Raw genomic sequence first — 26,923 nt, forward strand, 5'->3', positions numbered from 1 at the left:
CAATTTCCCCTGGGCACGCAGATACCCAATATTTGGGGAAAAAATACTGTTTGGGCGCACGGCAGGGCTCGGAAGGGAAGGAGCGCCATTTGACTTTTTGATTGTAAAATTTGCTTGAATAATTAGCGGACGCCATGTTGTGTTTGGAGAGCCCATGTGTGCCCAAACTTTGGAGCTCCCCCACAAGTGACCCCATTTTGGAAACTAGACCCCCCAAGGCACCTTTCTAGATGCATAGTGAGCACTTGGAACCCCCAGGTGCTTCACAAATTGATTCGTAACAATGAAAAAGTGAAAAAAAAAAACACTTTTTCATTTTTATGAATCAATTTGTGAAGCACCTGAGGGTTCCAAGTGCTCACAATGCATCTAGATAGGTGCCTTGGGGGGTCTAGTTTCCAAAATGGGGTCACTTGTGGGGGAGCTCCAATGTTTGGGCACACAGCGGTCTCCAAACGCAACATGGTGTCGCTAACAATTTGAGCCGATTTTCCGTTAAATTTGTTAGAGGACACCATGTTGCATTTAGAGAGTCCCTGTGTGCCCAAACATTGGAGCTCCCCCACAAGTGACCCCATTTTGGAAACTAGACCCCCCAAGGCACCTATCTAGATGCATAGTGAGCACTTGGAACCCCCAGGTGCTTCACAAATTGATTCGTAACAATGAAAAAGTGAAAAAAAAAACACTTTTTCATTTGTATGAATCAATTTGTGAAGCACCTGAGGGTTCCAAGTGCTCACTATGCATCTAGATAGGTGCCTTGGGGGGTCTAGTTTCCAAAATGTGGTCACTTGTGGGGGAGCTCCAATATTTGGGCACACAGCGGCTCTCTAAATGCAACATGGTGTCCGCTAACAAATTTAACGCAAAATTGGCTCAAATTGTTAGCGACACCATGTTGCGTTTGGAGAGCTGCTGTGTGCCCAAACATTGGAGCTCCCCCACAAGTGACCCCATTTTGGAAACTAGACCCCCCAAGGCACCTTTCTAGATGCATAGTGAGCACTTGGAACCCCCAGGTGCTTCACAAATTGATTCGTAATAATGAAAAAGTGAAAAAAAAAACACTTTTTCATTTTTACGAATCAATTTGTGAAGCACCTAGGGGTTCCAAGTGCTCACTATGCATCTAGATAGGTGCCTTGGGGGGTCTAGTTTCCAAAATGGGGTCACTTTTGGGGGAGCTCCAATGTTTGGGCACACAGGGACTCTCTAAATGCAACATGGTATCCGCTAACAAATTGAATGGAAAATCGGCTCAAATTGTTAGCGGACGCCACATTGCGTTTGGAGAGCCCCTCTGTGCCCAAACTTTGGAGCTCCCCCACAAGTGACCCCATTTTGGAAACTAGACCCCCCAAGGCACCTTTCTAGATGCATAGTGAGCACTTGGAACCCCCAGGTGCTTCACAAATTGATTCGTAATAATGAAAAAGTGAAAAAAAAAACACTTTTTCATTTTTACGAATCAATTTGTGAAGCACCTAGGGGTTCCAAGTGCTCACTATGCATCTAGATAGGTGCCTTGGGGGGTCTAGTTTCCAAAATGGGGTCACTTGTGGGGGAGCTCCAATGTTTGGGCACACAGGGACTCTCTAAATGCAACATGGTATCCGCTAACAAATTGAATGGAAAATCGGCTCAAATTGTTAGCGGACGCCACATTGCGTTTGGAGAGCCCCTCTGTGCCCAAACTTTGGAGCTCCCCCACAAGTGACCCCATTTTGGAAACTAGACCCCCCAAGGCACCTTTCTAGATGCATAGTGAGCACTTGGAACCCCCAGGTGCTTCACAAATTGATTCGTAATAATGAAAAAGTGAAAAAAAAAACACTTTTTCATTTTTACGAATTAATTTGTGAAGCACCTAGGGGTTCCAAGTGCTCACTATGCATCTAGATAGGTGCCTTGGGGGGTCTAGTTTCCAAAATGGGGTCACTTGTGGAGGAGCTCCAATGTTTGGGCACACAGGGACTCTCCAAATGCAACATGATATCCGCTAACAATTTGAGCCGACAATTTGTTAGCGGATATCATGTTGCATTTGGAGAGTCCCTGTGTGCCCAAACATTGGAGCTCCCCCACAAGTGACCCCATTTTGGAAACTAGACCCCCCAAGGCACCTATCTAGATTCATAGTGAGCACTTGGAACCCCAGGTGCTTCACAAATTGATTCATAAAAATGAAAAAGTGTTTTTTTTTTTCACTTTTTCATTTTTACGAATCAATTTGTGAAGCACCTGGGGGTTCCAAGTGCTCACTATGCATCTAGAAAGGTGCCTTGGGGGGTCTAGTTTCCAAAATGGGGTCACTTGTGGGGGAGCTCCAAAGTTTGGGCACAGAGGGGCTCTCCAAACGCAATGTGGTGTCCGCTAACAATTTGAGCCGATTTTCCATTCAATTTGTTAGCGGATACCATGTTGCATTTAGAGAGTCCCTGTGTGCCCAAACATTGGAGCTCCCCCACAAGTGACCCCATTTTGGAAACTAGACCCCCAAGGCACCTATCTAGATTCATAGTGAGCACTTGGAACCCCAGGTGCTTCACAAATTGATTCATAAAAATGAAAAAGTGTTTTATTTTCACTTTTTCATTTTTACGAATCAATTTGTGAAGCACCTGGGGGTTCTAAGTGCTCACTATGCATCTAGAAAGGTGCCTTGGGGGGTCTAGTTTCCAAAATGGGGTCACTTGTGGGGGAGCTCCAATGTTTGGGCACACAGGGGCTCTCCAAACGCAACATGGCGTCCGCTAACAATTTGAGCCGATTTTCCATTCAATTTGTTAGCGGACACCATGTCGCGTTTGGAGAGCCCGTGATGTGCCTAAACAGTGGAGCTCCCCCACAAGTGTCCCCATTTTGGAAACTATACCCCTCAAAGATTTTATTAAGGTGTATAGTGAACATTTTGAACCCAGAGGTACGGCATATTATTTGTTTACATTAGGTCATCATATTGAATAAGTTGTCATTATTCTTGAGCGCAAGTGCTCGCTACTTGAGTTTGCATCGGGTACTCAGGTATGCACCATGTACAGCGTGTGCTCGAGTGACATGCTCGAGTCCCTGCTCCGCATGTTTCACGGTTATTATACACCCAAAAAAAAACATGCGGGGATCGCTCGTGCATGGCAGGCAATCCCCGTAAAGTTTTTTGGCCGCGAAGCATATGGGGCAGAGACTCGAGCATGTCACTCAAATACCCACGATACTAAATGCATACCAGAGCACCCGATGCAAACTCAAGTAGCGAGCACTTGCTCTCAACACTAGTCGCCATATCGTCATCTTTTTTTCTTACTTTTGAAAAAAATCCCAACCCCAGCCCTAACCCTAGCACAACCCTAGCCCCAGCACAACCCTAGCCCCAGCACAACCCTAGCCCCAGCACAACCCTAGCCCCAAACCCAGCCCTAACCCTAGCCCAATCCTAACTCAAGAGTTTATTTTTGACGCCGTTCCTTGTGCGGTATAAGTGATTAGACGACTTTATTCTTCGGGTCGGTGTGATTACAGCAATGCCAGAATCATATGGGGTTTTTATGACTGACAGCTGTCACACACTAAAAGACGCATTTTTTGTAAAATCTAGTTTTTGCATCGCCATATTTTGAGAGCTATAATTTTTCCAGATTTTGGCAGACAGTCATGTGACGGCTCGTTTTTTGCGGGATGACTTGACGTTGTTATTGGTGCCATTTTCAGGCACGTGACATTTTTTGATCGCTTTCTATTCCGATTTTTGGGAGGCAGAATAAACAAAAACCAACAATTCAGGAATTGTTTTTTTTTTTTTTTTTTTATTCTGTTCCGCGTGTGGTAAAATTGATGAGGCAGCTTTACTCTTCGGGTCAGTACGTTTACAGCGGTACCACATTTGTATCATTTTTCTATGTTTTGGCGCTTATACACAATAAAAGCTATTTTATAGAAAAAAATATTTTTTAGTATCGCTTTATTCTGAGAGCTATAACTTTTTTATTTTTCGGCTGATGGAGCTATATGGCAGCTTGTTTTTTGCGGGACGAGATGACGTTTTCAGCGGTATCATTTTTATTTATATGCGTCTTTTTGATCGCGTGTTATTCCACTTTTTGTTTGGCGGTATGGTGATAAAGCATTGTTTTTTGCTTGTTTTTTTTTGTTTTTTTTTTACCGTGTTCACTGAAGGGGTTAACTAGTGGGACAGTTTTATAGGTCAGGTTGTTCCGGACGCGGCGATACCAAATATGTGTACTTTTATTGTTTTTTTTTATTTTTTTTATAATAATATTTATTGATGGGTACATTATATTTTTATTTTTGGTGTATTATTTTTTTTATTTTTTTATAATATTTTTGCACATTTTTTTTTTTTTTTTTTTTTTTTCCACTTTCACACAGTTTATACACTTTATTACTTTGTCCCACTCTGGGACTTTCACTTTTTTTTTTTCTGATCGCCTGCATGGCACAGGAATGGAGCACCATCCCTATGCCATGAAGGCTGTCAGAAGTGCACAGTGTGAAGATTGCTTGGAGATGCACTGCGCATGTCCAAGCAATCTTCCTGCTCTCTGGTGACCCGGATGTTGTCATGACGACATCGGGTCGTCATGGCAACACCCGGGAAGCCTTTGCAGACTGCGCTGGAAGCCGGAAGAGGAGGTGAGTATCGCCGATCACCTCCCCTTGCCCCCGCAATGCCGCGATCGACTTCGATCGCAGCATCGCGGGGGTTAATGTGCTGGGAACGGTGCGTGACCGCTCCCTGCACATAGTACCGGGTGTCAGCTGTGACAATCAGCTGACACCCGGCGGCGATCGCGCCCGCACAGCCTGTGTGCGCGCGCGATCGCGATGACGTACTAATACGGGTCTGGCTCTTAAGTCCCAGGGCACAGACGCGTATTAGTACGTCAGATGTTATTAAGGGGTTAATATCTGCTTTTTTTCTGTTTTTTTTTCTTGTAATATAGGAAAGCCTAAGGCTAGAAATGAAACCCATAATAACACTGTACATGTAGACTTTAGTATCAAATAATTTTTGTCTGCGGCATTTGTGAAAACAAAACAGCTTTTATAAAAGCCTCAAACTTCTGTGTGTGAATCAGACCTGAGATCTAACTTGATAGAAGATTACAGTTCGGGGAAGACTGGAAACATTCATACAGACGGCCAGTGGTGATGTAGTCAGTGACGGACTGTCTCCAAATATTGTTTTAGAGCTGTAGTAGAAGATGTTTCCTCATCATGAAGTAGTTATTTCTCATGTCGCGTGAAATAAATATCTCCTGCAGTACTGCTAATGCCAATTCCAGTGACAGAAAATGAGACGAGAATTAGCGTTATGGAAGATGAGTCTACGAGAAACATATTCAGCTGCAGACTTTGAGGAAGAAATTGATTGTTGTCTGTGGCGTAAAATATATAGGTTTTATTACTAGATGTAAAGAAAAAACTAAATAAAAAAAAAATAAATCTCCTCATATGTTTCCCTTATTATCTCCAGTAATTGTATTATTACACAGGATTTTTATGATGTTACATCGGCTCATCTTCTTCTCTTTCAGGTCTCTACAATACCGGATCCTCTCAGTGAAGATCGTCTATATAAGAAAATTTTCCTGATTTACCTATCAAAGATGGATATGGACAGGGACAAGATAGTGGAGAGGATATTACACCTCACCCTAGAGATCCTCTTCCGGCTTACTGGAGAGGTGAGAGATTCTGATGACATCACATAACATCATTCTTATCTATGGGAATAACAGATGGACAGAACTGGAGAGGTGAGGACTCTGGAAATGTCTGTAGTGAGATTTATTAATGTGTCTCTCCATAACCAGAGATTAATCACAGGGCCTCCACCTCACCCCCTGATACATGAGGACATCAATGACCAGATCCTAGAACTCGCCTACAAGATGATTGAGCTGCTGACTGGAGAGGTGACACTGCTGGGAATGCTGGGACATTATACAGTAACACTATGAAGGGATCGGGGAGATGACTGTATCATTGTATGTGTCAGGTTCCTATACGGTGTCAGGATGTCGCCGTCTATTTCTCCATGGAGGAGTGGGAGTATTTAGAAGGACGCAAAGATCTGTACAAGGACATCATGATGGAGGTTCCTCAGCCCCTCACATCACCAGGTAATAGACAGGACTAAATACACACGACCTATAATTATCTGTATGTAAAGAATGAATTCAGTCCCTGTATGTGTTTCCTCCAGATCTATCCAGTAAGAGGACAACACCAGAGAGATGTCCCCTTCCTCTTCTTCCACAGGACTGTAAACAAGAAGATCCCAATGTTCCTCAGGATCATCAGGTAGATGGAGAGAAGATGTCATGAGATTTCCCCTATGATGTGTAGACGGCTGTAAAAGTCATGTATTCAGTCTTGTTTTATCCACCATTATTATGTTTTATACTTGTGTAATGAGAACGTTGGAGATGGCAGGATTAGAGCTGATCATAGATGGGACTTCTCCATCTGTCTGTGACTTTTATAATATTTGTTTCAGGGTGAAGATCTGACCCATATTAATACTACAGAGACATATGTGAGGGGTGATGAGCGGTGTAAAGAGGAGATTCCTACATATGACTACCCAGGTGAGTAGTGACCACTAAATGCAGAGTAGTCACAGATTCTTCTCAGTCACCGGCTGTGGCTGCTTTATCAGTCGTGTAGTCCGGCCGTATCACAATCTTGTGATCACCATTTTGCCGCTAGACCACAACATTCTCCTCCGTCCGAAAATATTCAATTTACTTTGTGTAGTTGTAAAAGCCTTTTCTATAGAACTTACAACCTGGAGGATCCACCTACCCCCTTGGATTAGTAGACGCTGACCGTTACCTGCCCAGGTCTGTAAACTACAAAGCCAAATGACAGCGTACGTAGAAAGTGCTGACAAGTGAGAAAATCACTTGAAGAAAAATATTCTGATGGGCCTGTAAGAGAAAGCGGAGGGTGATGATGCTGTTGGCTTCCTAGATCCCTGATATCTTATTGGATGAATCTACCTTCTCTCCCTTCTGTGCTTCTGAATGTGCTTGTATGGTGCCTACAAGACCAGGTCCAGTCTTTCTGGCCAAAGTTTGCTTTTTTGATCGATAACATTAAATGTGCAGTGAGGGACAAGTGTGAATTTCTGTACAATAACAACAGAGTTTCCCTTTATCCCGACTTTTCAATTTCTTTTTAAACCAACTAACTTCAAACAGGATTTTGATAAACTACATAAAAAACATTACACCTGTGCCATGATATACAGTTAGGTCCATATATATTTAGACTGAGACAACATCTTTCTAATTTTGGTTCTAGACATTACCACAATGAATTTTAAACAAAACAATTCAGATGCACTTGAAGTTCAGACTTTCAGCTTTCATTTGAGGGTATCCACATTAAAATTGGATGAAGGGTTTAGGAGTTTCAGCTCCTTAACATGTGCCACCCTGTTTTTAAAGGGACCAAAAGTAATTGGACAGTTGACTCCAAGGCTATTTCATGGACAGGTGTGGGCAATCCCTTCGTTATGTCATTCTCAATTAAGCAGATAAAAGGCCTGGAGTTGATTTGAGGTGTGGTGCTTGCATTTGGAAGGTTTTGCTGTGAAGTAAACATGCTGTCAAAGGAGCTCTCCATGCTGGTGAAACAAGCCATCCTTAAGCTGCAAAAACAGAAAAAAAACATCCGAGAAATTGCTACAATATTAGGAGTGGCAAAATCTATAGTTTGGTACATCCTGAGAAAGAAAGAAAGCACTGGTGAACTCATCAATGCAAAAAGACCTGGGCGCCCACGGAAGACAACAGTGGTGGATGATTGCAGAATAATCTCCATGGTGAAGAGACCCCTTCACAACAGCCAACCAAGTGAACAACACTCTCCAGGAGGTAGGCGTATCAATATCCAAATCTACCATAAAGAGAAGACTGCATGAAAGTAAATACAGAGGGTTCACTGCACGGTGCAAGCCACTCATAAGCATCAAGAATAAAAAGGCTAGACTGGACTTTGCTAAAAAACATCTAAAAAAGCCAGCACAGTTCTGGAAGAACATTCTTTGGACAGATGAAACCAAGATCAACCTCTACCAGAATGATGGAAAGAGAAAAGTATGGCGAAGGCGTGGTACAGCTCATAATCCAAAGCATACCACATCATCTGTAAAACACGGCGGAGGCAGTGTGATGGCTTGGGCATGCATGGCTGCCAGTGGCACTGGGTCACTAGTGTTTATTGATGATGTGACACAGGACAGAAGCAGCCGGATGAATTCTGATGTATTCAGAGCCATACTGTCTGCTCAGATCCAGCTGAATGCAGCCAAACTGATTGGTCGTCGTTTCATACTACAGATGGACAATGACCCAAAACATAAAGCCAAAGCAACCCAGGAGTTTATTAAAGCAAAGAAGTGGAATATTCTTGAATGGCCAAGTCAGTCACCTGATCTCAACCCAATTGAGCATGCATTTCACTTGTTAAAGACTAAACTTCAGACAGAAAGGCCCACAAACAAACAGCAACTGAAAACCACCGCAGTGAAGGCCTGGCAGAGCATCAAAAGGAGGAAACACAGCGTCTAGTGATGTTCAAGACTTCAGGCAGTCATTGCCAAAAAAGAGTTTTCAACCAAGTACTAGAAATGAACATTTTATTTACAATTATTTAATCTGTCCAATTACTATTGGTCCCTTTAAAAACAGGGTGGCACATGTTAAGGAGCTGAAACTCCTAAACCCTTCATCCAATTTTAATGTGGATACCCTCAAATGAAAGCTGAAAGTCTGAACTTCAAGTGCATCTGAATTGTTTTGTTTAAAATTCATTGTGGTAATGTTGTCTCTGTCCAAATATATATGGACCTAACTGTATCTCTAAGCTGTGCGTGGCTGATGGCTGTAATATACATCTATTCACGCCTCCAGGAGATGTGGTGGCATGGCTCGAGCCCTGGTTTCATGGATTCACTCCACGTCATAAATTCCATTATGTTTTCAATCCTAAAGAATTCAGATTCCTGCACAATCTCTCCTGAAATGGGGGCACTAATACTTTCTCTACTCTTCTAGTCAGGACTCATCATACCTCCAATGGTCCACCATAAATGAGTGCGACTCCAGTTTAGTGTTGGATTTCTCCCTTCATACTTACGTTGTTGTTGGGAATGTTACATGTTTATATATTCTTTCTTTTTTTTACAAGTTCATTCTGTTTGATAGTCTGATTGTGGTGGGATCGGCCGGCCTCACTTATGTGAGTCTGTAACCCCCTTGTCGTCTTTTAAAAAGATCTCCATTGCCTCTTCCAAATGCCCGAGATCTAAATTTAAGACCCCTCAGCTCTGCAGTATTGTAAAAAACTTCACTTTAAATGTCTAATATTTCTTCTTGACACTCATGTGACAGAAAATATTGTCCCTTACGATAGTTTAGATGATGAAGAGCCACCGAGCCCCAGACTCTAATTACCCAGAGAGGTTTCTCCACTAGTTACTCATTTTTCTCTGATGAAGACTGTTGAGTTTGATCATTTCAGTAGATGTTTTATTGTCTATACTCAGTTTTTGACTTCAGTAATCCTCTGATTTAACCCCTTCCCACAGACAGTTTTTTGTTAATAATCAGGCCCCATTTTTCAAATCTGAGGTTTTGTCACTTTATGTGGTGATAATTTTGGAATTCTTCACAAAGGATAATAGGAAACAAATGGACCTTACAAATTATTTTCCAACTTCTCCTGAATCTGACAATCCCCTATATACGGTTGTACACTACTGTCTGGGCACATGGCAGGGTAAGAAGGGAAGGAGCGCCATTTAGCTATTAGGAATGCAGATTTCCCTGGAATAGTTCGCAGACACAATGTATTGGGGGCACTGTTCATGGTCACCTGGCAGCTAAAAAGATGGCTACCACAAACAGGCTTGTCACTATCTACCCTGTTTACAGATTTCACAAATTACTTTGCTCATCACCCTTTAACCCCTCTACATGGATCTGGACTTACACAGAGACCCCTAGGCTTGGGCCACGGTGTTACCTGCTATTCTGTGGAGTGAGATGGGAAGAAGAATAGTCAGGTAGCCGGATCACAACCAGGAGGGCAGAGAAAGTACAAAATCAGAAGACACGAGAGTAGTCAGTAAACGGGCCGAGGTCACAACAGGAAACAAATACACAAGCCGGGAGCTGATCACAGAGGACTGAACCAGAGGAGAACAAGGCTGGATCTGGCAGCTTCCGGCAATATGCTTCCAGCTTTAGTAGGGTGCAGTGCTTTCCAAATGGCTGAAGCAGGGAGCAGATTACTCCAGCTGGACAGCACACACACCCATACCGCCAGACTGGATGGTACTACTGGTCCCAGGCACCCTAATCTTAGTGGCTGGACAGAGCCTGCGCCTTTTACTCCATATTTGGGAAGCAGAATGAACAAACAGTTGAACACCACGCTCCACTGGTTCATCCTATGAGGTTTTCTATTAGATGGTCATTGTCCTGGTGAATAAGTGAATTTTTTTTTTATAGAACTTGCCTTTTTTTACAGACAGTTTAAGTAGAAATATTCAAAAATATAAAATTCAAGGATTTTTTATTAAAAAATAATAATTGGTTTTATTCTTGGCAGATGATTGTACCCGGAGATCAGACGGACTGCTGACATCTTCAATTTTCAAATCCGATGATCTTGGGATCCCACAGGATACAATTGAAGTGAATGACATTTCTCCAGATCTACCATCATCCCTTCCCAGCAAAGATCTGTCATCTGATCCTATGAAACACGTCCTGTCTTCTGATTCATTACCGACTACTAAGGAAAATCATAGTCACAAAATAAGCATTAAAAAACAAACTGCTCCTAATGCAAATAAGCCATTTTCACAGTCAGAATATAGAAATAGTTTTCCTCTCAAAAAGTCTTTTCTTAAACATCAAAAAATTCACACAGTCAAGAATAGATTTTCTTGCTCCAAGTGTGGGAGATGTTTTAATCGGAAATCAAATCTTGTCAGGCATGAGATAACTCACACAGGGGAGAAACCATTTTCCTGTTCAGAATGTGGGAAATGTTTTATACAGAAATCACATCTTATCACTAGTGTTGAGCATTCCGATACTGAAATATCGGGTATCGGCCGATATTCACTGTATCGGAATTCCGATACTTAATTCCGATACTTTTATAATATCGAATACCGGAATCGGAAGTTCCCATAATGCCTGCGCTCTGCAGTGTCTGTGAAGGATGACAAGCTGGGTGGCAGCGCTCAGCTGCGATCCAGCTTGTCATCAGAATGCCATCCCAGCGTGGGAGAATTCTCCTGATTGTTTAAAAGCCGGCGCGCGGTAAAAAGCCGCCGGCTTTTAAACAATCACGCAGCCCCATACTGCTTCCCCGCAGCCTCCCACCCCGATCCTCCGCTCCCCTCGCCACCTCCCATCCCGATCGTAAATTAGGACCGGGCGGGGAGCGCAGCACCAAGGAGCGAAGGACCCGGGCGGGGAAGCCGGCAGTGAAAAGACTTCACCGCCGGCTTTCCCGTTCTGTGCTGCGCTTTCCCGCCGGTTATTTCAAATGAACAGCTGAGGTATCAGGTGATGCCGATCAGCTGTTCATTTGAAGTAGCCGCGGTGCCCTCAGAGGGTTCATGTGAGTTCATGCTTGACTGCATGAACTCACATGAACTTTCCCACGGCCGCACAGGTCAGCCACTCCTCCCAGACCCGTCATGATTAGTGTGTGCGGGGTGTGTGTGTGTGTGTGTGCGCGGGGTGTGTGTGTGTGCGGGGTGTGTGTGTGTGCGGGGTGTGTGTGTGTGCGGGGTGTGTGTGTGCGGGTGTGTGTGCGGGGTGTGTGTGTGTGTGTGCGGGGTGTGTGTGTGTGCGGGGTGTGTGTGTGTGCGGGGTGTGTGTGTGTGCGGGGTGTGTGTGTGTGCGGGTGTGTGTGCGGGCAGACATAGGCCGATGTGACACTACTACTCCCATCGGCCTATGTCTGTCCCCCGTCCACTCCTGCCAGCAGGATCAGCTCGATGGGAGCAGTAGTTCCCATCAGCCTGATCCTGCTATTTAAATTGCCCTACTGTGTCCCCAATAAATGTTAAAAACATGTCATTGGTGGCCAGTGGTTACCTAAAAGAAATTAGTTCATACATTACCTGTCCCCGCCGATCGCCACCTGAAATAAAGTAAAAAATAAAAAACTACACCTATACTCACCAAGACACCTAATTCCCCGAAGCCATCGATCTCCTGTAATAAAATATAAAATAATAAACCACAACCTTATCCTTACCCCTCCGTAGCAGTCCACGAGTGTCCCACGAAGATCTCCAGTTCAGAGCAGCCACATAGAATGTGACCGCTCTGAACCGCTGCCGCCGCTAGAATGACGGGGCCGTAAGGGTTCACCGGAGTTCAGGCAGCGCTGCTCCGGTTAGCTCCTTTACGGCACTGCTGTATCGTGAGAAATTCCCACGGTACAGCACTGCCGTAAAGGAGGTCTCCGGAGCTGCGCTGCCTGAATGCACTCCGGTGACCTCAGTCAGTGGCTCCCGCTGCCGGGAGCGGACGTGTTCCCGGCAGCCTGAGCTTACAGCAGCCATGCACAGCTGTCACCATCTCCAGATGTGACAGCTGTGCATGGGAGATCAGCGCAGGAACGTGGACAGGTAACTATTTTTTTTTTAGTAAACTAAGAATTAAATAAAATGGTGTTTTATTTCAAATAAATTATTTTTTCTGGGTGTAGTGTGTTTTTTCTTTTTAACACTTTGTAGGTTAGTAATGGGGGTGTCATATAGACGGCCATCATTACTAACCTGGGCTTCATGGCAGCTGGCGCTGACATGAACCCCACCACTATTACCCCCTGCCACCGCACCAGGGCAGCGTGGAAGAGCGAGGCTAAGTGCCAGAATTGGCGCATCCTATGGATGCGCCATTTCTGGGGCGGCTGACGGCTGGTGTTTCTAGCCTGGGAGGGGGCCAATATTCATGGCACCCTTCCTGAGCTATTAATATCAGCCCCCAGCTGTCTGCCTAGCCTTTGCTAGCTATTAAAATAGAGGGGACCCCACGTCATTTTTTTTTGGGGGGTCCCCCATTTTAATAGCTAGTAAAGGCTAGGTATTCAGCTGGGGGCTGATATTAGTAGCCTGGGAAGCTCCGTGGGTTTTACCCCCTTCCCAGGCTTCAAACATCTGCCCCAGCCGTCTGCTTAACCTCCGCTAGAGACTAAAATTATGGGGGATCCCACGCCATTTTTTTTTTAAATAAATCCTTTATTTTAACACTAAATGACATTTGAGGACTTAATAAAGATGCAGTCCCTAAATTATTATTTATTTTTTAATAAATTTTTCCCAAAACTTTTGACGTGGGCTTCGCCATATTTTTGTATGCCAGCCAGGTACAGCATCCAGCTTCTATGAACGCGCCATTTTCCGGGGCGGCCGCGGACTGCAATTTTCAGCGGGGGGGGGGAGGGCAAAAAGCTTGGGCCTCCCTGCGCTGCAGATTCCATCCCCCAGCTGCCTAGTTGTACCTGGCTGGACACAAAAATAGGGAGAAGCTCCACGTTTTTTTTTTTTTAATTATTTCATGAAATTCATGGAATAATTAAGAAAAAAAGGGCTTCCCTATATTGTTGTGTCCGGCTAGGTACAAATAGGCAGCTGGTGGTTGGGGGCAGCCCGTTCCTGCCTGCTGTACCTGGCTGGACACAAATATAGTGTGAAGCCCCACGTCAATTTTTTTTTAATTATTTCAGGAAATTCATGAAATAATTAAAAAAAAATTATGTGGGGCTTCGCCCTATAATTGTGTCCAGCCAGGTACAGCAGGCAGGAACGGGCTGCCCCCAACCACCAGCTGCCTATTTGTACCTAGCCGGACACAACAATATAGGGAAGCCCTTTTTTTCTTAATTATTCCATGAATTTCATGAAATAATTAAAAAAAAAAAAATGTGTGGCGCTTCGCCCTATTTTTGTGTCCAGCCAGGTACAACTAGGCAGCTGGGGGCTGGAATCTGCAGCGCAGGGAGACCCAAGCTTTCTGGGTCCCACCCGCTGCAAATTGCAGTCCGCAGCCGCCCCGGAAAATGGCGCGTTCATAGAAGCGCCATCTTCTGGCGCTGTACCCAACTCATCCAGGGCCCTGGTGCGGTGGCTCACTGGGTAATAAAGGGGTTAAGGCCAGCTTGGCATTATCAGCTGGCCCTAAGCCCGAAATTCATGGGGTCACGCCAATATTAGACATGACCGCCATGAATTTCTAGTAAAGTATTTAAAAAAAACACAAACACCCAGAAAAAAGTCCTTTAATTGAAATAAAGACACAATTCTTTATTGTTCTAAATTAAACCATACTTACCGCCACACCCATTCCAGCTGAAGCCAACGATCTCCTGCAATAAAAGTAAAATAATAAAGCAACCTCATCCTTACCTTTCCATGGTTCCCAGGACAGCTTCAGCTCTGCTACATCGAGATGACAGGCTGGACCGCAGCAGAACGCTGCCATCCAGCCTGTCATCCCGCGGACACTGAGAAGCGCAGGCATGCTTGCGCTCCTCAGTGTCTTTCTGTGACGTCATCCAGATGAGCCGAGGTCATGTCCAATGAACTCAGCTCACCTCATGCACGTCACTGACAGCGTGGGAAAATTCTCCTGCACTCAGCGCTTCAGCGTGAGAATTCTCCCACGCTGTCAGTGACGTGCATGAGGTGCGCCGAGTTCATGGGACATGACCTCACCTCATGCACGTCACTGACAGCGTGGGAAAATTCTCACGCTGAAGCGCTGAGTGCAGGAGAATTCTCCCACGCTGTCAGTGACGTACATGAGGTGAGCCGAGTTCATTGTCGGCTCATCTGGATGCCGTCACAGCCAGACACTGAGGAGTGGAAGTATGCCTGCGCTTCTCAGTGTCTGCGGGATGACAGGCTGGATGGCAGCGTTCTGCTGCGGTCCAGCCTGTCATCTCGATGTAGCAGAGCTGGAGCCGTCGTGGGAGCCATGGAAAGGTAAGGATGAGGTTGCTTTATTATTTTTCTTTTATTGCAGGAGATCGTTGGCTTCAGCTGGAATGGGCGTGATGGTAAGTATGGTTTAATTTAGAACAATAAAGAATTGTGTGTTTATTTCAATTAAAGGACTTTTTTCTGGGTGTTTGTGTTTTTTTTAAATACTTTACTAGAAATTCATGGTGGTCATGTCTAATATTGGCGTGACCCCATGAATTTCGGGCTTAGGGCCAGCTGATAATGCCAAGCTGGCCTTAACCCCTTTATTACCCAGTGAGCCACCGCATCAGGGCCCTGGATGAGTTGGGTACAGCGCCAGAAGATGGCGCTTCTATGAACGCGCCATTTTCCGGGGCGGCTGCGGACTGCAATTTGCAGCGGGTGGGGCCCAGAAAGCTTGGGCCTCCCTGCGCTGCAGATTCCAGCCCCCAGCTGCCTAGTTGTACCTGGCTGGACACAAAAATAGGGCGAAGCTCCACGTTTTTTTTTTTTTAAATTCATGAAATTCATGGAATAATTCAGAAAAAAAGGGCTTCCCTATATTGTTGTGTCCGGCTAGGTACAAATAGGCTGCTGGTGGTTGGGGGCAGCCCGTTCCTGCCTGCTGTACCTGACTGGACACAAATATAGGGCGAAGCCCCACATCAATTTTTTTAAATTATTTCATGAATTTCCTGAAATGATTTAAAAAAAATTGACGTGGGGCTTCGCACTATATTTGTGTCCAGCCAGGTACAGCAGGCAGGAACGGGCTGCCCCCAACCACCAGCTGCCTATTTGTACCTGGTTGGACACAACAATATAGGGAAGCCCTTTTTTTCTTAATTATTTCATGAATTTCATGAAATAATTAAAAAAAAAAAATACGTGAAGCTTCTCCCTATTTTTGTGTCCAGCCAGGTACAACTAGGCAGCTGGGGGATGGAATCTGCAGCGCAGGGAGGCCCAAGCTTTCTGCCCCCCCCCCTCCCCCCGCTGAAAATTGCAGTGCGCAGCCACCCCGGAAAATGGCGCGTTCATAGAAGCTGGATGCTGTACCTGGCTGGCATACAAAAATATGGCGAAGCCCACGTCAAAAGTTTTGGGAAAAATTAATTAAAAAATAAATAATAATTTAGGGACTGCATCTTTATTAACTCCTCAAATGTCATTTAGTGTTAAAATAAAGGACTTATTTTAAAAAAAATTGACGTGGGGCTTCGCCCTATATTTGTGTCCAGCCAGGTACAGCAGGCAGGAACAGGCTGCCCCCAACCACCAGCTGCCTATTTGTACCTGGCCGGACACAACAATATAGGGAAGCCCTTTTTTTCTTAATTATTCCATGAATTTCATGAAATAATTTTAAAAAAAAATGCGTGGGGCTTCGCCCTATTTTTGTGCCCAGCCAGATACAACTAGGCAGCTGGGGGCTGGAATCCGCAGCGCAGGGAGACCCAAGCTTTCTGGGCCACCCCCGCTGCAAATTGCAGTCCGCAGCCGCCCCAGAAAATGGCGCGTTCATAGAAGCGCCATCTTCTGGCGCTGTACCCAACTCATCCAGGGCCCTGGTGCGGTGGCTCACTGGGTAATAAAGGGGTTAAGGCCAGCTTGGCATTATCAGCTGGCCCTAAGCCCAAAATTCATGGGGTCACGCCAATATTAGACATGACCACCATGAATTTCTAGTAAAGTATTTAAAAAAACACAACACCCAGAAAAAAGTCCTTTAATTGAAATAAACACACAATTCTTTATTGTTCTAAATTAAACCATACTTACCATCACGCCCATTCCAGCTGAAGCCAACGATCTCCTGCAATAAAAGTAAAATAATAAAGCAACCTCATCCTTACCTTTCCATGGTTCCCATGACAGCTTCAGCTCTGCTACATCGAGATGACAGGCTGGACCGCAGCAGAACGCTGCCATCCATCCTGTCATCCCGCAGACACTGAGAAGCGCAGGCATACTTCCACTCCTCAGTGTCTGGCTGTGACGGCATCCAGATGAGCCGAGGTCATGTCCAATGAACTCCGCTCACTTCATGTACGTCACTGACAGCGTGGGAAAATTCTCCTGCACTCAGCACTTCAGCGTGAGAATTTTCCCACGCTGTCAGTGACGTGCATGAGGTGAGCTGAGTTCATTGGACATGACCTCACCTCATGTATGTCACTGACAGCGTGGGAGAATTCTCACGCTGAAGCGCTGAGTGCAGGAGAATTTTCCCACGCTGTCAGTGACGTGCATGAGGTGAGCTGAGTTCATTGGACATGAACTCGGCTCATCTGGATGACGTCACAGAGAGACACTGAGGAGCGCAAGCATGCCTGCTCTTCTCAGTGTCTGCGGGATGACAGGCTGGATGGCGGCGTTCTGCTGCGGTCCAGCCTGTCATCTCGATGTAGCAGAGCTGGAGCTGTCCTGGGAACCATCGAAAGGTAAGGATGAGGTTGCTTTATTATTTTACTTTTATTGCAGGAGATCGTTGGCTTCAGCTGGAATGGGCGTGATGGTAAGTATGGTTTAATTTAGAACAATAAAGAATTGTGTCTTTATTTCAATTAAAGGACTTTACTCTGGGTGTTTGTGTTTTCTTTTAACTTTGACTATGGGGTTAGTAATGGGGGTGTCTTATAGACGCCTCTCCATTACTAACCTGGGCTTGATGTCAGCTGGCATTATAAGCTGACATCAACCCCAACCCTATTACCCCCTGCCACCGCACCAGGGCAGCGTGGAAGAGCGAGGCTAAGTGCCAGAATTGGCGCATCCTATGGATGCGCCATTTCTGGGGCGGCTGACGGCTGGTGTTTCTAGCCTGGGAGGGGGCCAATATTCATGGCACCCTTCCTGGGCTATTAATATCAGCCCCCAGCTGTCTGCCTAGCCTGTGCTAGCTATTAAATTAGGGGGGACCCCACGTCATTTTTTTGGGGGGGTCCCCCATTTTAATAGCTAGTAAAGGCTAGGTATTCAGCTGGGGGCTGATATTAGTAGCCTGGGAAGCTCCGTGGGTATTACCCCCTTCCCAGGCTTCAAACATTTGCCCCAGCTGTCTGCTTAACCTCCGCTAGAGCCTAAAATTAAGGGGAACCCCACGCCAATTTTTTTTTAAATAAATCCTTTATTTTAACACTAAATGACAAGTACAGTAATCAACACTGTCACTGTACTTCATATATATGTGACTGACATGTTTCTATCTATCTAATCTATGTGTGATTCTCTATTCCTTCTATTCTAAATTGTCGGGTACAGATGCTGAATTGCCGGCCGGCTTTCTTAAAGAGACGGTGCATGAAAACACTATTATTTTTTTAAATAAATCCTTTACACTAAATGACAAGTTCTGTAAGCAACACTGTCACTGTACTTCTTATATATGTGACTGACATGTTTCTATCTATCTAATCTATGTGTGAAGCTCTATTCTGTCTGTTATAAATTGTCGGGTACAGATGCTGAATTGCCGGCCGGCTTTTTTAAAGAGACGGTGCACGAAAACACTAATATTTTTTTTAATAAATCCTTTACACTAAATGACAAGTACAGTAATCAACACTGTCACTGTACTTCATATATATGTGACTGACATGTTTCTATCTATCTAATCTATGTGTGAAGCTCTATTCTTTCTGTTGTAAATTGTCGGGTACCGGTGAATGCCGCTGATGAATTGCCGGCTTTTCATGTCATTCTACATTATTCTTAGTTGTTTTACTTCATGTAGAATTAACCTACAAGGAAAGAAAGGGTTTATTTTCATTCCGATATTTGTGTCCCATTGACTTGCATTGGTTTCCGGTATCGGAATCGGCGATATCCGATACTTTTTGGGTATCGGCCCGATCCAATCCGATACGATATTTCCTGATATCGGAAGGTATCGCTCAACACTACTTATCACACATCAAAGAAACCACACAGGGGACAAGCCTTTTCCATGTTCAGATTGTGGAAAATGTTTTACAGAGAAATCAACTCTTATCAACCATCAGAGAACTCACACAGGAAACAAGCCATTTTCATGTTCAGAATGTGGGAAATGTTTTGTAAAGAAATCATATCTTATCACACATCAGAGAACTCACACAGGGGACAAGCCTTTTCCATGTTCAGAATGTGGAAAATGTTTTACAGAGAAATCAGCTCTTATCAACCATCAGAGAACTCACACAGGAGACAAGCTATTTTCATGTTCAGAATGTGGGAAATGTTTTACAGAGAACTCAAATCTTATCACACATCAGAGAACTCACACAGGGGAGAAGCCTTTTACATGTTCAGAATGTGGGAAATGTTTTACAGAGAAATCAACTCTTATCAACCATCAGAGAACTCACACAGGGGAGAAGCCTTTTACATGTTCAGAATGTGGGAAATGTTTTACAGAGAAATCAACTCTTATCAACCATCAGAGAACTCACACTGGAGACAAGCCATTTTCATGTTCAGAATGTGGGAAATGTTTTACACAGAACTCAACTCTTATCACACATCAGAGAACTCACACAGGGGAGAAGCCTTTTACATGTTCAGAATGTGGGAAATGTTTTACAGAGAAATCAACTCTTATCAACCATCAGAGAACTCACACTGGAGACAAGCCATTTTCATGTTCAGAATGTGGGAAATGTTTTACAGGGAACTCAAATCTTATCACACATCACAAAACTCACACAGGGGAGAAGCCATTTTCATGTTCAGAATGTGGGAAATGTTTTACACGGAACTCAACTCTTATCACACATCAGAGAACTCACACAGGGGAGAAGCCTTTTCCATGTTCAGAATGTGGGAAATGTTTTACAGACAAATCAACTCTTATCAAACATCAGAGAACTCACACAGGGGAGAAGCCTTTTCCATGTTCAGAATGTGGGAAATGTTTTACAGACAAATCAACTCTTATCAAACATCAGAGAACTCACACAGTGGAGAAGCCTTTTCCATGTTCAGAATGTGGAAAATGTTTTAACCAGAAATCTAGTTTTCTTAAGCACCAGAGAACCCACACAGTGGAGAAGCCTTTTTCATGTTCAGATTATGGGAAATGTTTTGTACAGAAATCATATCTTAATATACATCAGAGAACTCTTACAGGGGAGAAGCCATTTTCATGTTCAGAATGTGGGAAATGTTTTACAGACAAATCAACTCTTATCAAACATCAGAGAACTCACACAGGGGAGAAGCCTTTTCCATGTTCAGAATATGGAAAATGTTTTAACCAGAAATATGATTTTGATAAGCACCAGAGAAGCCACACAGGGACGAAGCCTTTTTCATGTTCAGATTGTGGGAAATGTTTTAACCAGAAAGCGCATCTTGATAACCACCGGAGAACCCACACAGGGGAGAATGCTGCAACTACACACAACTAGTCTCTGTACAAACAAGAAAGGCCCTAGCTGCACAACTAAAAACGGCACCACAGACCTAACTCCCTAATAAGCCATTGAGGAGTTTCTCATACCTCCTGAGGAACCAGAGGGGAGGCTGCAACACACTGTCAACTAGGGGAAAGTAAAGTATGAAGACCCATGACCTAGGACGCAAACCCAGCTTTCTGACACTAGGCACTAAAGCTAATCTTCAGATTTCATGATGTCTTGCACACAGGCAAGGCACCTAGTGCCAGAGGCAGCAAAACAACCCCAAAACACCTTTGAACCTCCACCATATTTGACTGTATGGGTTGTAAATTTATTGGTTATGCTGCGCACCTTGGACAAAGGAACATGCTTATCCCTAAAGATGGACTTATAACCTTGAAATTGTTGATATTTTTCAACAATTTTGGTTCTCAAGTCCTCAGACCGTTCTCTTCTCCTCTTTCTGTTTTCTCCATGCTTAGTGTGGCACACATATGCACACAATGCAAAGATTGAATCAACTTCTCCCATTTTTATCTAGTTTTAGTTGTGATTTTCATATTGCCCTCACCTGTTACTTGCCACAATTGCGTTTGAACAAGCTTCACATGCTTGAAACAAAGTTGTTTACCTACAATTTTGGCAAGGTGCCAACAATTTTTTCCGGCCTATTTTGTGTGAAATTATGTTCAATTTGCCTTATTTTCTCTGTTTTCTTGTGTTGTTCCAATACACGCAAAGGAAATAAACGTGTATAACAAAACATGTAATTGCAATAATTTTCTGGGAGAATTACTTCATTTTCTGGAACAATTTCAAGAGATCCAACACTTTTCACCATGACTTGTTTTTGTTGCCTTTTTAATTTGTTGCAGCATTTCCTCCTCTACGTGTTCAGCTATATTAGGAGGCTTGTAGCAAACTCCAGTTAGCAGCTTTCCATTATTGCCATGTCCATGTACATTTACCCAGACTGATTCTACATCAGGGATGTAAAACTCAAAACATGAAAACTGACAAAGTCGTGGGCCAACCAGTATACAGTGTAATGGGCCCCACATCCTCCTCCATACATAAGAAACAAGAGGAAAAAACTTCAAGTCAGAGTCCCATATAATAGTGAAAAAATTACAAAATGTTATTAATTATAATTTATACAGGAAAAAAATATGAATCACAGAGACAGTTAATAGTAAAACAATGGAGGAGACTAATGAGGAGCATGAGACAAATTACCATGATTCTTTTCTGATGTAAATACATAATTGGGCTGCCAAAAAATAAGAATATATTGTTAAAATGCAGTGAAGCATTCAATAAAAGTGCAGGTGCTTATGAGGTAGGTCAGAAGTAGTTGCTATATAAGAGGTTAGTCACACCGCTGTCTATATATAGGTACTAATATAGATAGCTCATACCGGGGACAGCAGATCTTTATAAGTGGTATCAGTGCCCTGACTCTTAGGCGACAGGGTAAAAGTATATCCTAATACATATTAAAGCCTAGAAAATGCATCTAAGTAGGAAAAAAGATTAAAGAACGGCAGCAAAAAGAGTGTAGCATGAACCCTATAGAATACGTACAGCCACAGTGGATGTGAATACGCCCCTCAATTGCGCTCACCCTCATGCGCGTTTCGGCATGGCTGCCTTCATCAGGAGGTGGCGTCAGTGTAGGTGGGTAAGGTTTAAAAAGGGCCCTTGAGCCAATAGAAAAGGGGGTGTGTAGTCTCTCGGCCAATGGGTGTGGGGAGGGCGTGGCATGACACATGGCAATCACCGCTACACCGCCGCATCCATGGCAACCGTGTCATATGATCCATCACGCCGCAAGCATGTGGGGAACCACGTGAGCACGCGTCATGGAGCACAGATTGATACGGCCAACGAGGACACCACAGAGAACAGTGAAGCATGAAGTATAACATGATTATATGAGATCATAGTATAAATGCATAATAAGATATAAGAAAATATCTCTCAAAATATCGATCTATAAATGCGAAATATATATAAATTATATTATATATATAAAATATATAGAAATTATTAACTACTACCCAACCATACTACACTGCTCAAAAAAATAAAGAGAACACTTAACAGAATAGAACTCCAAGTAAATCAAACTTCTGTGAAATCAAGCTGTCCACTTAGGAAGCAACACTGATTGACAATCAATTTCACATGCTGTTGTGCAAATGGAATAGACAATAGATGGAAATAATTGGCAATTATCAAGACACCCTCAATAAAGGAGTGGTTCTGCAGGTGGGGACCACAGACCACATCTCAGTACCAATGCTTTCTGGCTGATGTTTTGGTCACTTTTGAATGTTGGTTGTGCTTACACACTCATGATAGCATGAGACGGACTCTGCAACCCACAGAAGTTGCTCAGGTAGTGCAGCTCATCCAGGATGGCACATCAATGCGAGCTGTGACAAGAAGGTTTGCTGTGTCTGTCAGCGTAGTGTCCAGAGGCTGGAGGCGCTATCAGGAGACAGGCCAGTACACCAGGAGATGTGGAGGGGGCCGTAGAAAGGCAACAACCCAGCGGCAGGACCCCTACCTCCGTCTTTGTGCAAGGAGGAACAGGAAGAGCACTGCCAGAGCCCTGCAAAATGACCTCCAGCAGGCCACAAATGTGCATGTGTCTGCACAAACAGTTAGAAGCCGTCTCCATGAGGGTGGTATGAGGGCCTGACGTCCACAGATTGGGGTTGTGCTCACATCCCAAGACCGTGCAGGACACTGTGCTCTTCACGGATGAAAGCATGTTCACACTGAGCACATGTGACAGATGTGACAGAGTCTGGAGACGCCGTGGAGAGCGATCTGCTGCCTGCAGCATCCTTCAGCATGACCGGTTTGGCAGTGGGTCAGTAATGGTGTGGGGTGGCATTTCTTTGGAGGGCCGCACAGCTCTCCATGTGCTCGCCAGAGGTAGCCTGACTGCCATTAGGTACCGAGATGAGATCCTCAGACCCCTTGTGAGACCATATGCTGGTGCGGTTGGCCCTGGGTTCCTCCTAATACAAGACAATGCCAGACCTCATGTGGCTGGAGTGTGTCAGCAGTTCCTGCAAGATGAAGGCATTGAAGCTATGGACTGGCCCGCCCGTTCCCCAGACCTGAATCCGATTGAGCACATCTGGGACATCATGTCTCGCTCCATCCACCAACGTCACGTTGCACCACCGACTGTCCAGGAGTTGGCAGATGCTTTAGTCCAGGTCTGGGAGGAGATCCCACAGGAGACCATCCGCAACCTCATCAGGAGCATGCCCAGGCGTTGTAGGGAGTTCATACTGGCACATGGAGGCCACACACAATACTGAGCCTCATCAGGAGCATGCCCAGGCATTGTAGGGAGGTCATACAGGCACGTGGAGGCCACACACAATGCTCAGCCTCATCAGGAGCATGCTCAGGCGTTGTAGGGAGGTCATACAGGCACGTGGAGGCCACACACAATACTCAGCCTCATCAGGAGCATGCTCAGGCGATGCCGGGAGGTCATACAGGCACGTGGAGGCCACACACTATACTGAGCCTTATTTTGACTTGTTTTAAGGACATTACATCAAAGTTGGATCAGTCTGTAGTGTGTTTTTCCACTTTAATTTTGGGGATGACTCCAAATCCAGGCCTCCATTGGTTAATAAATGTGATTTCCATTGATGATTTTTGTGTGATTTTGATGTCAGCACATTCAGCTTTGTACAGAACAAAGTATTCAATGAGAATATTTCATTCAGATCTAGGATGTGTTATTTCAGTGTTCCCTTTGTTTTTCTGAGCAGTGTATGTGTATATATCTATATACAGTGAAGGAAATAAGTATTTGATCCCTTGCTGTTTTTGTAAGTTTGCCCACTGACAAAGACATGAAGAGTCTATAAGTTTAAGGGTAGATTAATTTTAACATTGAGAGATAGAATATCCAAAGAAAATCAAGAAAATCACAGTACCCCTGATGAAGCATCAGCAATACGGCGTTGGGGTGGTGTGAGGGGGCCGGGGTATGTTCTGAATACATTTTCTCTTTTGATCCCTCTGGCTGTAGCCATTATGGGAAGGTGTCGCAGCTTTTATTTGAGTTTTATCTCTTTATATATGAAATTAATATTTGTTATCAATTTAATACATGCATATTTATATATATTTAAAAAAATTCTTTCCAAATCAGACAATGTGATTTTCAGGATTTGTTTTCTCATTTTGTCTCTGATAGTTGAGGTCGACCTATGATGTCAATATACATATAATATAATATATATACATATATTATCCCACATGAATATTGCTCCACTCATGTAATTCCTCACGTGTTTGTGTATATGTGTGTGTGTGTGTGTATATATATATATAATGTGTGTATATAAGACAGTGTGCTTTGCTGGAGGGGGAAGAACTTTTCTCTGAACATAAGCTCAGTCTGGGCAAATCAGAAGCAGATTTACAATAGTTGTGTAAAGGTGGTGTATACAACTCGTAACACCAGTTCCCTTCTGTCCTATCAGCTGAGGTTACCAGGGTTCATCATAGCTCTTAGTCAGTGATGGGGGAAAATGGGAGAATACAATAGGCTGGTGATATCAGTCCCCCACATTGGGGGCTGGAGATGCCCCTCTTGGACTGGATGTAAAATCACAAGACACATGTGACTTCTCTCTCTTACTCCATGGACACAATGACGACCATATCTGGCTGAGTATGTACTGATCCTCTGTGACCCCTTACTTACTAGGCCCTGCTTACCCTGTGCTCCTGCATTAACCCTATATATATATATATATATATATATATATATATATATATATATTACAGACCAAAAGTTTGGACACACCTTCTCATTTCAAGATTTTTCTGTATTTTCTTGACTATGAAAATTGTACATTCACTCTGAAGGCATCAAAACTATCAATTAACACATGTGGAATTATATACTTAACAAAAAAGTGTGAAACAACTGAAAATATGTCTTATATTCTAGGTTCTTCAAAGTAGAAGGGAAGGACCAAATGTATGACTATGGGAAAATGGGGGAAGCCCAACAACTAGGGAAAATGAGAGAGGAGACCCCCTAGGCAGATCTTACAACACCCTGACTCCCCTATCGTCCCTAATCACCAAGAAACTCCAAGAAGAAACTAGCCGACTGCTAGAACTCCAGGCCTGAACAAAGGAAAATAGTTCACCGGTGACTCTCTGGAGACACTGTGGGTTTTTAAATATCAAGCAAGGGTGTGTCAATTAGCAGCAGAAAGAGGAGATCACTGCTGGGTCCTAGCGAGAGGATAGTACTACACTACAGGGATGAAAGACGGCTTCGCTCCGTACACCTCATACACACACGGCTCCGCTCCGTACACCTCGTAGACATGGCTCCGCTCCGTACGCCTCGTACACGCGCGGCTCCACTCAGTACACCTCGTACACGCGCGGCTCCACTCCGTACACATAAGGCCCCACTCCGCACACCTCGTAGACACGGCTCCATTCCGTACACGCGCGGCCCTGCTCCGTACGCCTCGTACACGCGCGGCCCCGCTCCGCACGCCTCGTACACGCGCGGCCCCGCTCCGTACGCCTCGTACACGCGCGGCCCCGCTCCGTACGCCTCGTACACGCGCGGCTCCGCTCCGTACACCTCGTAGACACGCAGCTCCGCTCCGTACACCTCGTACACATGTAATGCAGGTGCCGGAATGCAACGCACAGAGACACAAGGCGAGAACAGTCAGAGATGTTTGTAAACAGTTTTATACAACAGGTATACTGAAACAAGGGATTAGCAACAAGGGTAATGAACAGTGGTTTGAAATATCAGCAAAATACGAAATTTCTCGAAGTAAGGCGCAGTCTCTTAAAATAAGGCGCAGTCTCTTAAAGTAAGGTGATGCCCTCAAGCATGAGAGACACCACACAAGTTCTTTAACCGTGAATTTGGCCCTAGTGGGGGGGTCACCGGTTATTCCCGCTAGGCCGTGAGTCTCTTTCCGGATAAATTCAATTAAATCACGTTGTGCGACTTTAGCCCCAACTGTTCCCCTCCCAACCTGAGTACTTAAACCCAATTGTCCCCGGTACCGTGGGTGAGCAGTGGAAGTGACGGCCCTGCTCACGTATGCAGCTCCTCTCTGCTTGGCCGTTGGAGGCAGTCTCTCGAGCCTTGGATAGGGGGGTCCAGGCCTCGTCTGTCGGCGGGTGACGTCGGGTTCCGCGAACTCACTCAGCACCGCGATCAGGTTCCTAGTATCCTCAGCAGGCACAGCACTCGGGTCACAACTGTGAGGGATCCGGAGCTCTTTTACCGGTGCCTGGCTGGAGCACCTCTCAGGCCTCTGGATTTGGCCTGTCACGCGGGGTTTCTCAGGACGCAGGGAGCACGTATGCTCCTCTGCTGCTTGGCGCCAAAGACCCCTCTGGTTTGGCGCGCTGGCCTTTTATCTCTCTGAACTCCTTCCAGGAAGTCACCTGATCGGGTCCATCGTCTGAACCTGCT

The 26,923-nt window shown here is 44.6% G+C and overlaps 2 protein-coding genes across 4 annotated transcripts in view; both read left to right on the top strand.

Moving 5' to 3' along the window:
• Nucleotides 1-12,331, top strand: part of LOC141235843 (uncharacterized) — a 41,186-nt gene extending 28,855 nt beyond the window's left edge. Inside the window, exons 2-7 of one of the 3 annotated variants that reach the window (XM_073668195.1) lie at nucleotides 5,559-5,708; nucleotides 5,838-5,939; nucleotides 6,023-6,146; nucleotides 6,230-6,327; nucleotides 6,524-6,614; nucleotides 10,648-12,326. In XM_073668195.1, the coding sequence (XP_073524296.1) occupies nucleotides 5,631-5,708; nucleotides 5,838-5,939; nucleotides 6,023-6,146; nucleotides 6,230-6,327; nucleotides 6,524-6,614; nucleotides 10,648-11,192 (1,038 nt within the window). In that variant the 5' untranslated portion in view covers nucleotides 5,559-5,630 and the 3' untranslated portion in view covers nucleotides 11,193-12,326. Of the gene's footprint in view, nucleotides 1-5,558; nucleotides 5,781-5,837; nucleotides 5,940-6,022; nucleotides 6,147-6,229; nucleotides 6,328-6,523; nucleotides 6,615-10,647 lie in introns of those variants that run through there. The other 2 variants (XM_073668194.1, XM_073668196.1) reach the window with 2 other exon arrangements.
• A 6,509-nt stretch (nucleotides 12,332-18,840) lies between these two features.
• On the top strand, nucleotides 18,841-21,175 carry LOC141235841 (uncharacterized; the record flags this gene model as incomplete). Its single annotated transcript, XM_073668192.1, has 1 exon — nucleotides 18,841-21,175. A coding segment is annotated over one exon (1,581 nt), but the record flags the coding sequence as incomplete, so codon positions are not given.
• Nucleotides 21,176-26,923: the final 5,748 nt, after the last annotated feature.

The sequence above is a fragment of the Phyllobates terribilis genome, unplaced genomic scaffold, assembly GCF_046119375.1.
Source record: "Phyllobates terribilis strain yellow unplaced genomic scaffold, ASM4611937v1 Scaffold_691__1_contigs__length_813055, whole genome shotgun sequence".
Classification (NCBI taxonomy): Eukaryota; Metazoa; Chordata; class Amphibia; order Anura; family Dendrobatidae; genus Phyllobates; species Phyllobates terribilis.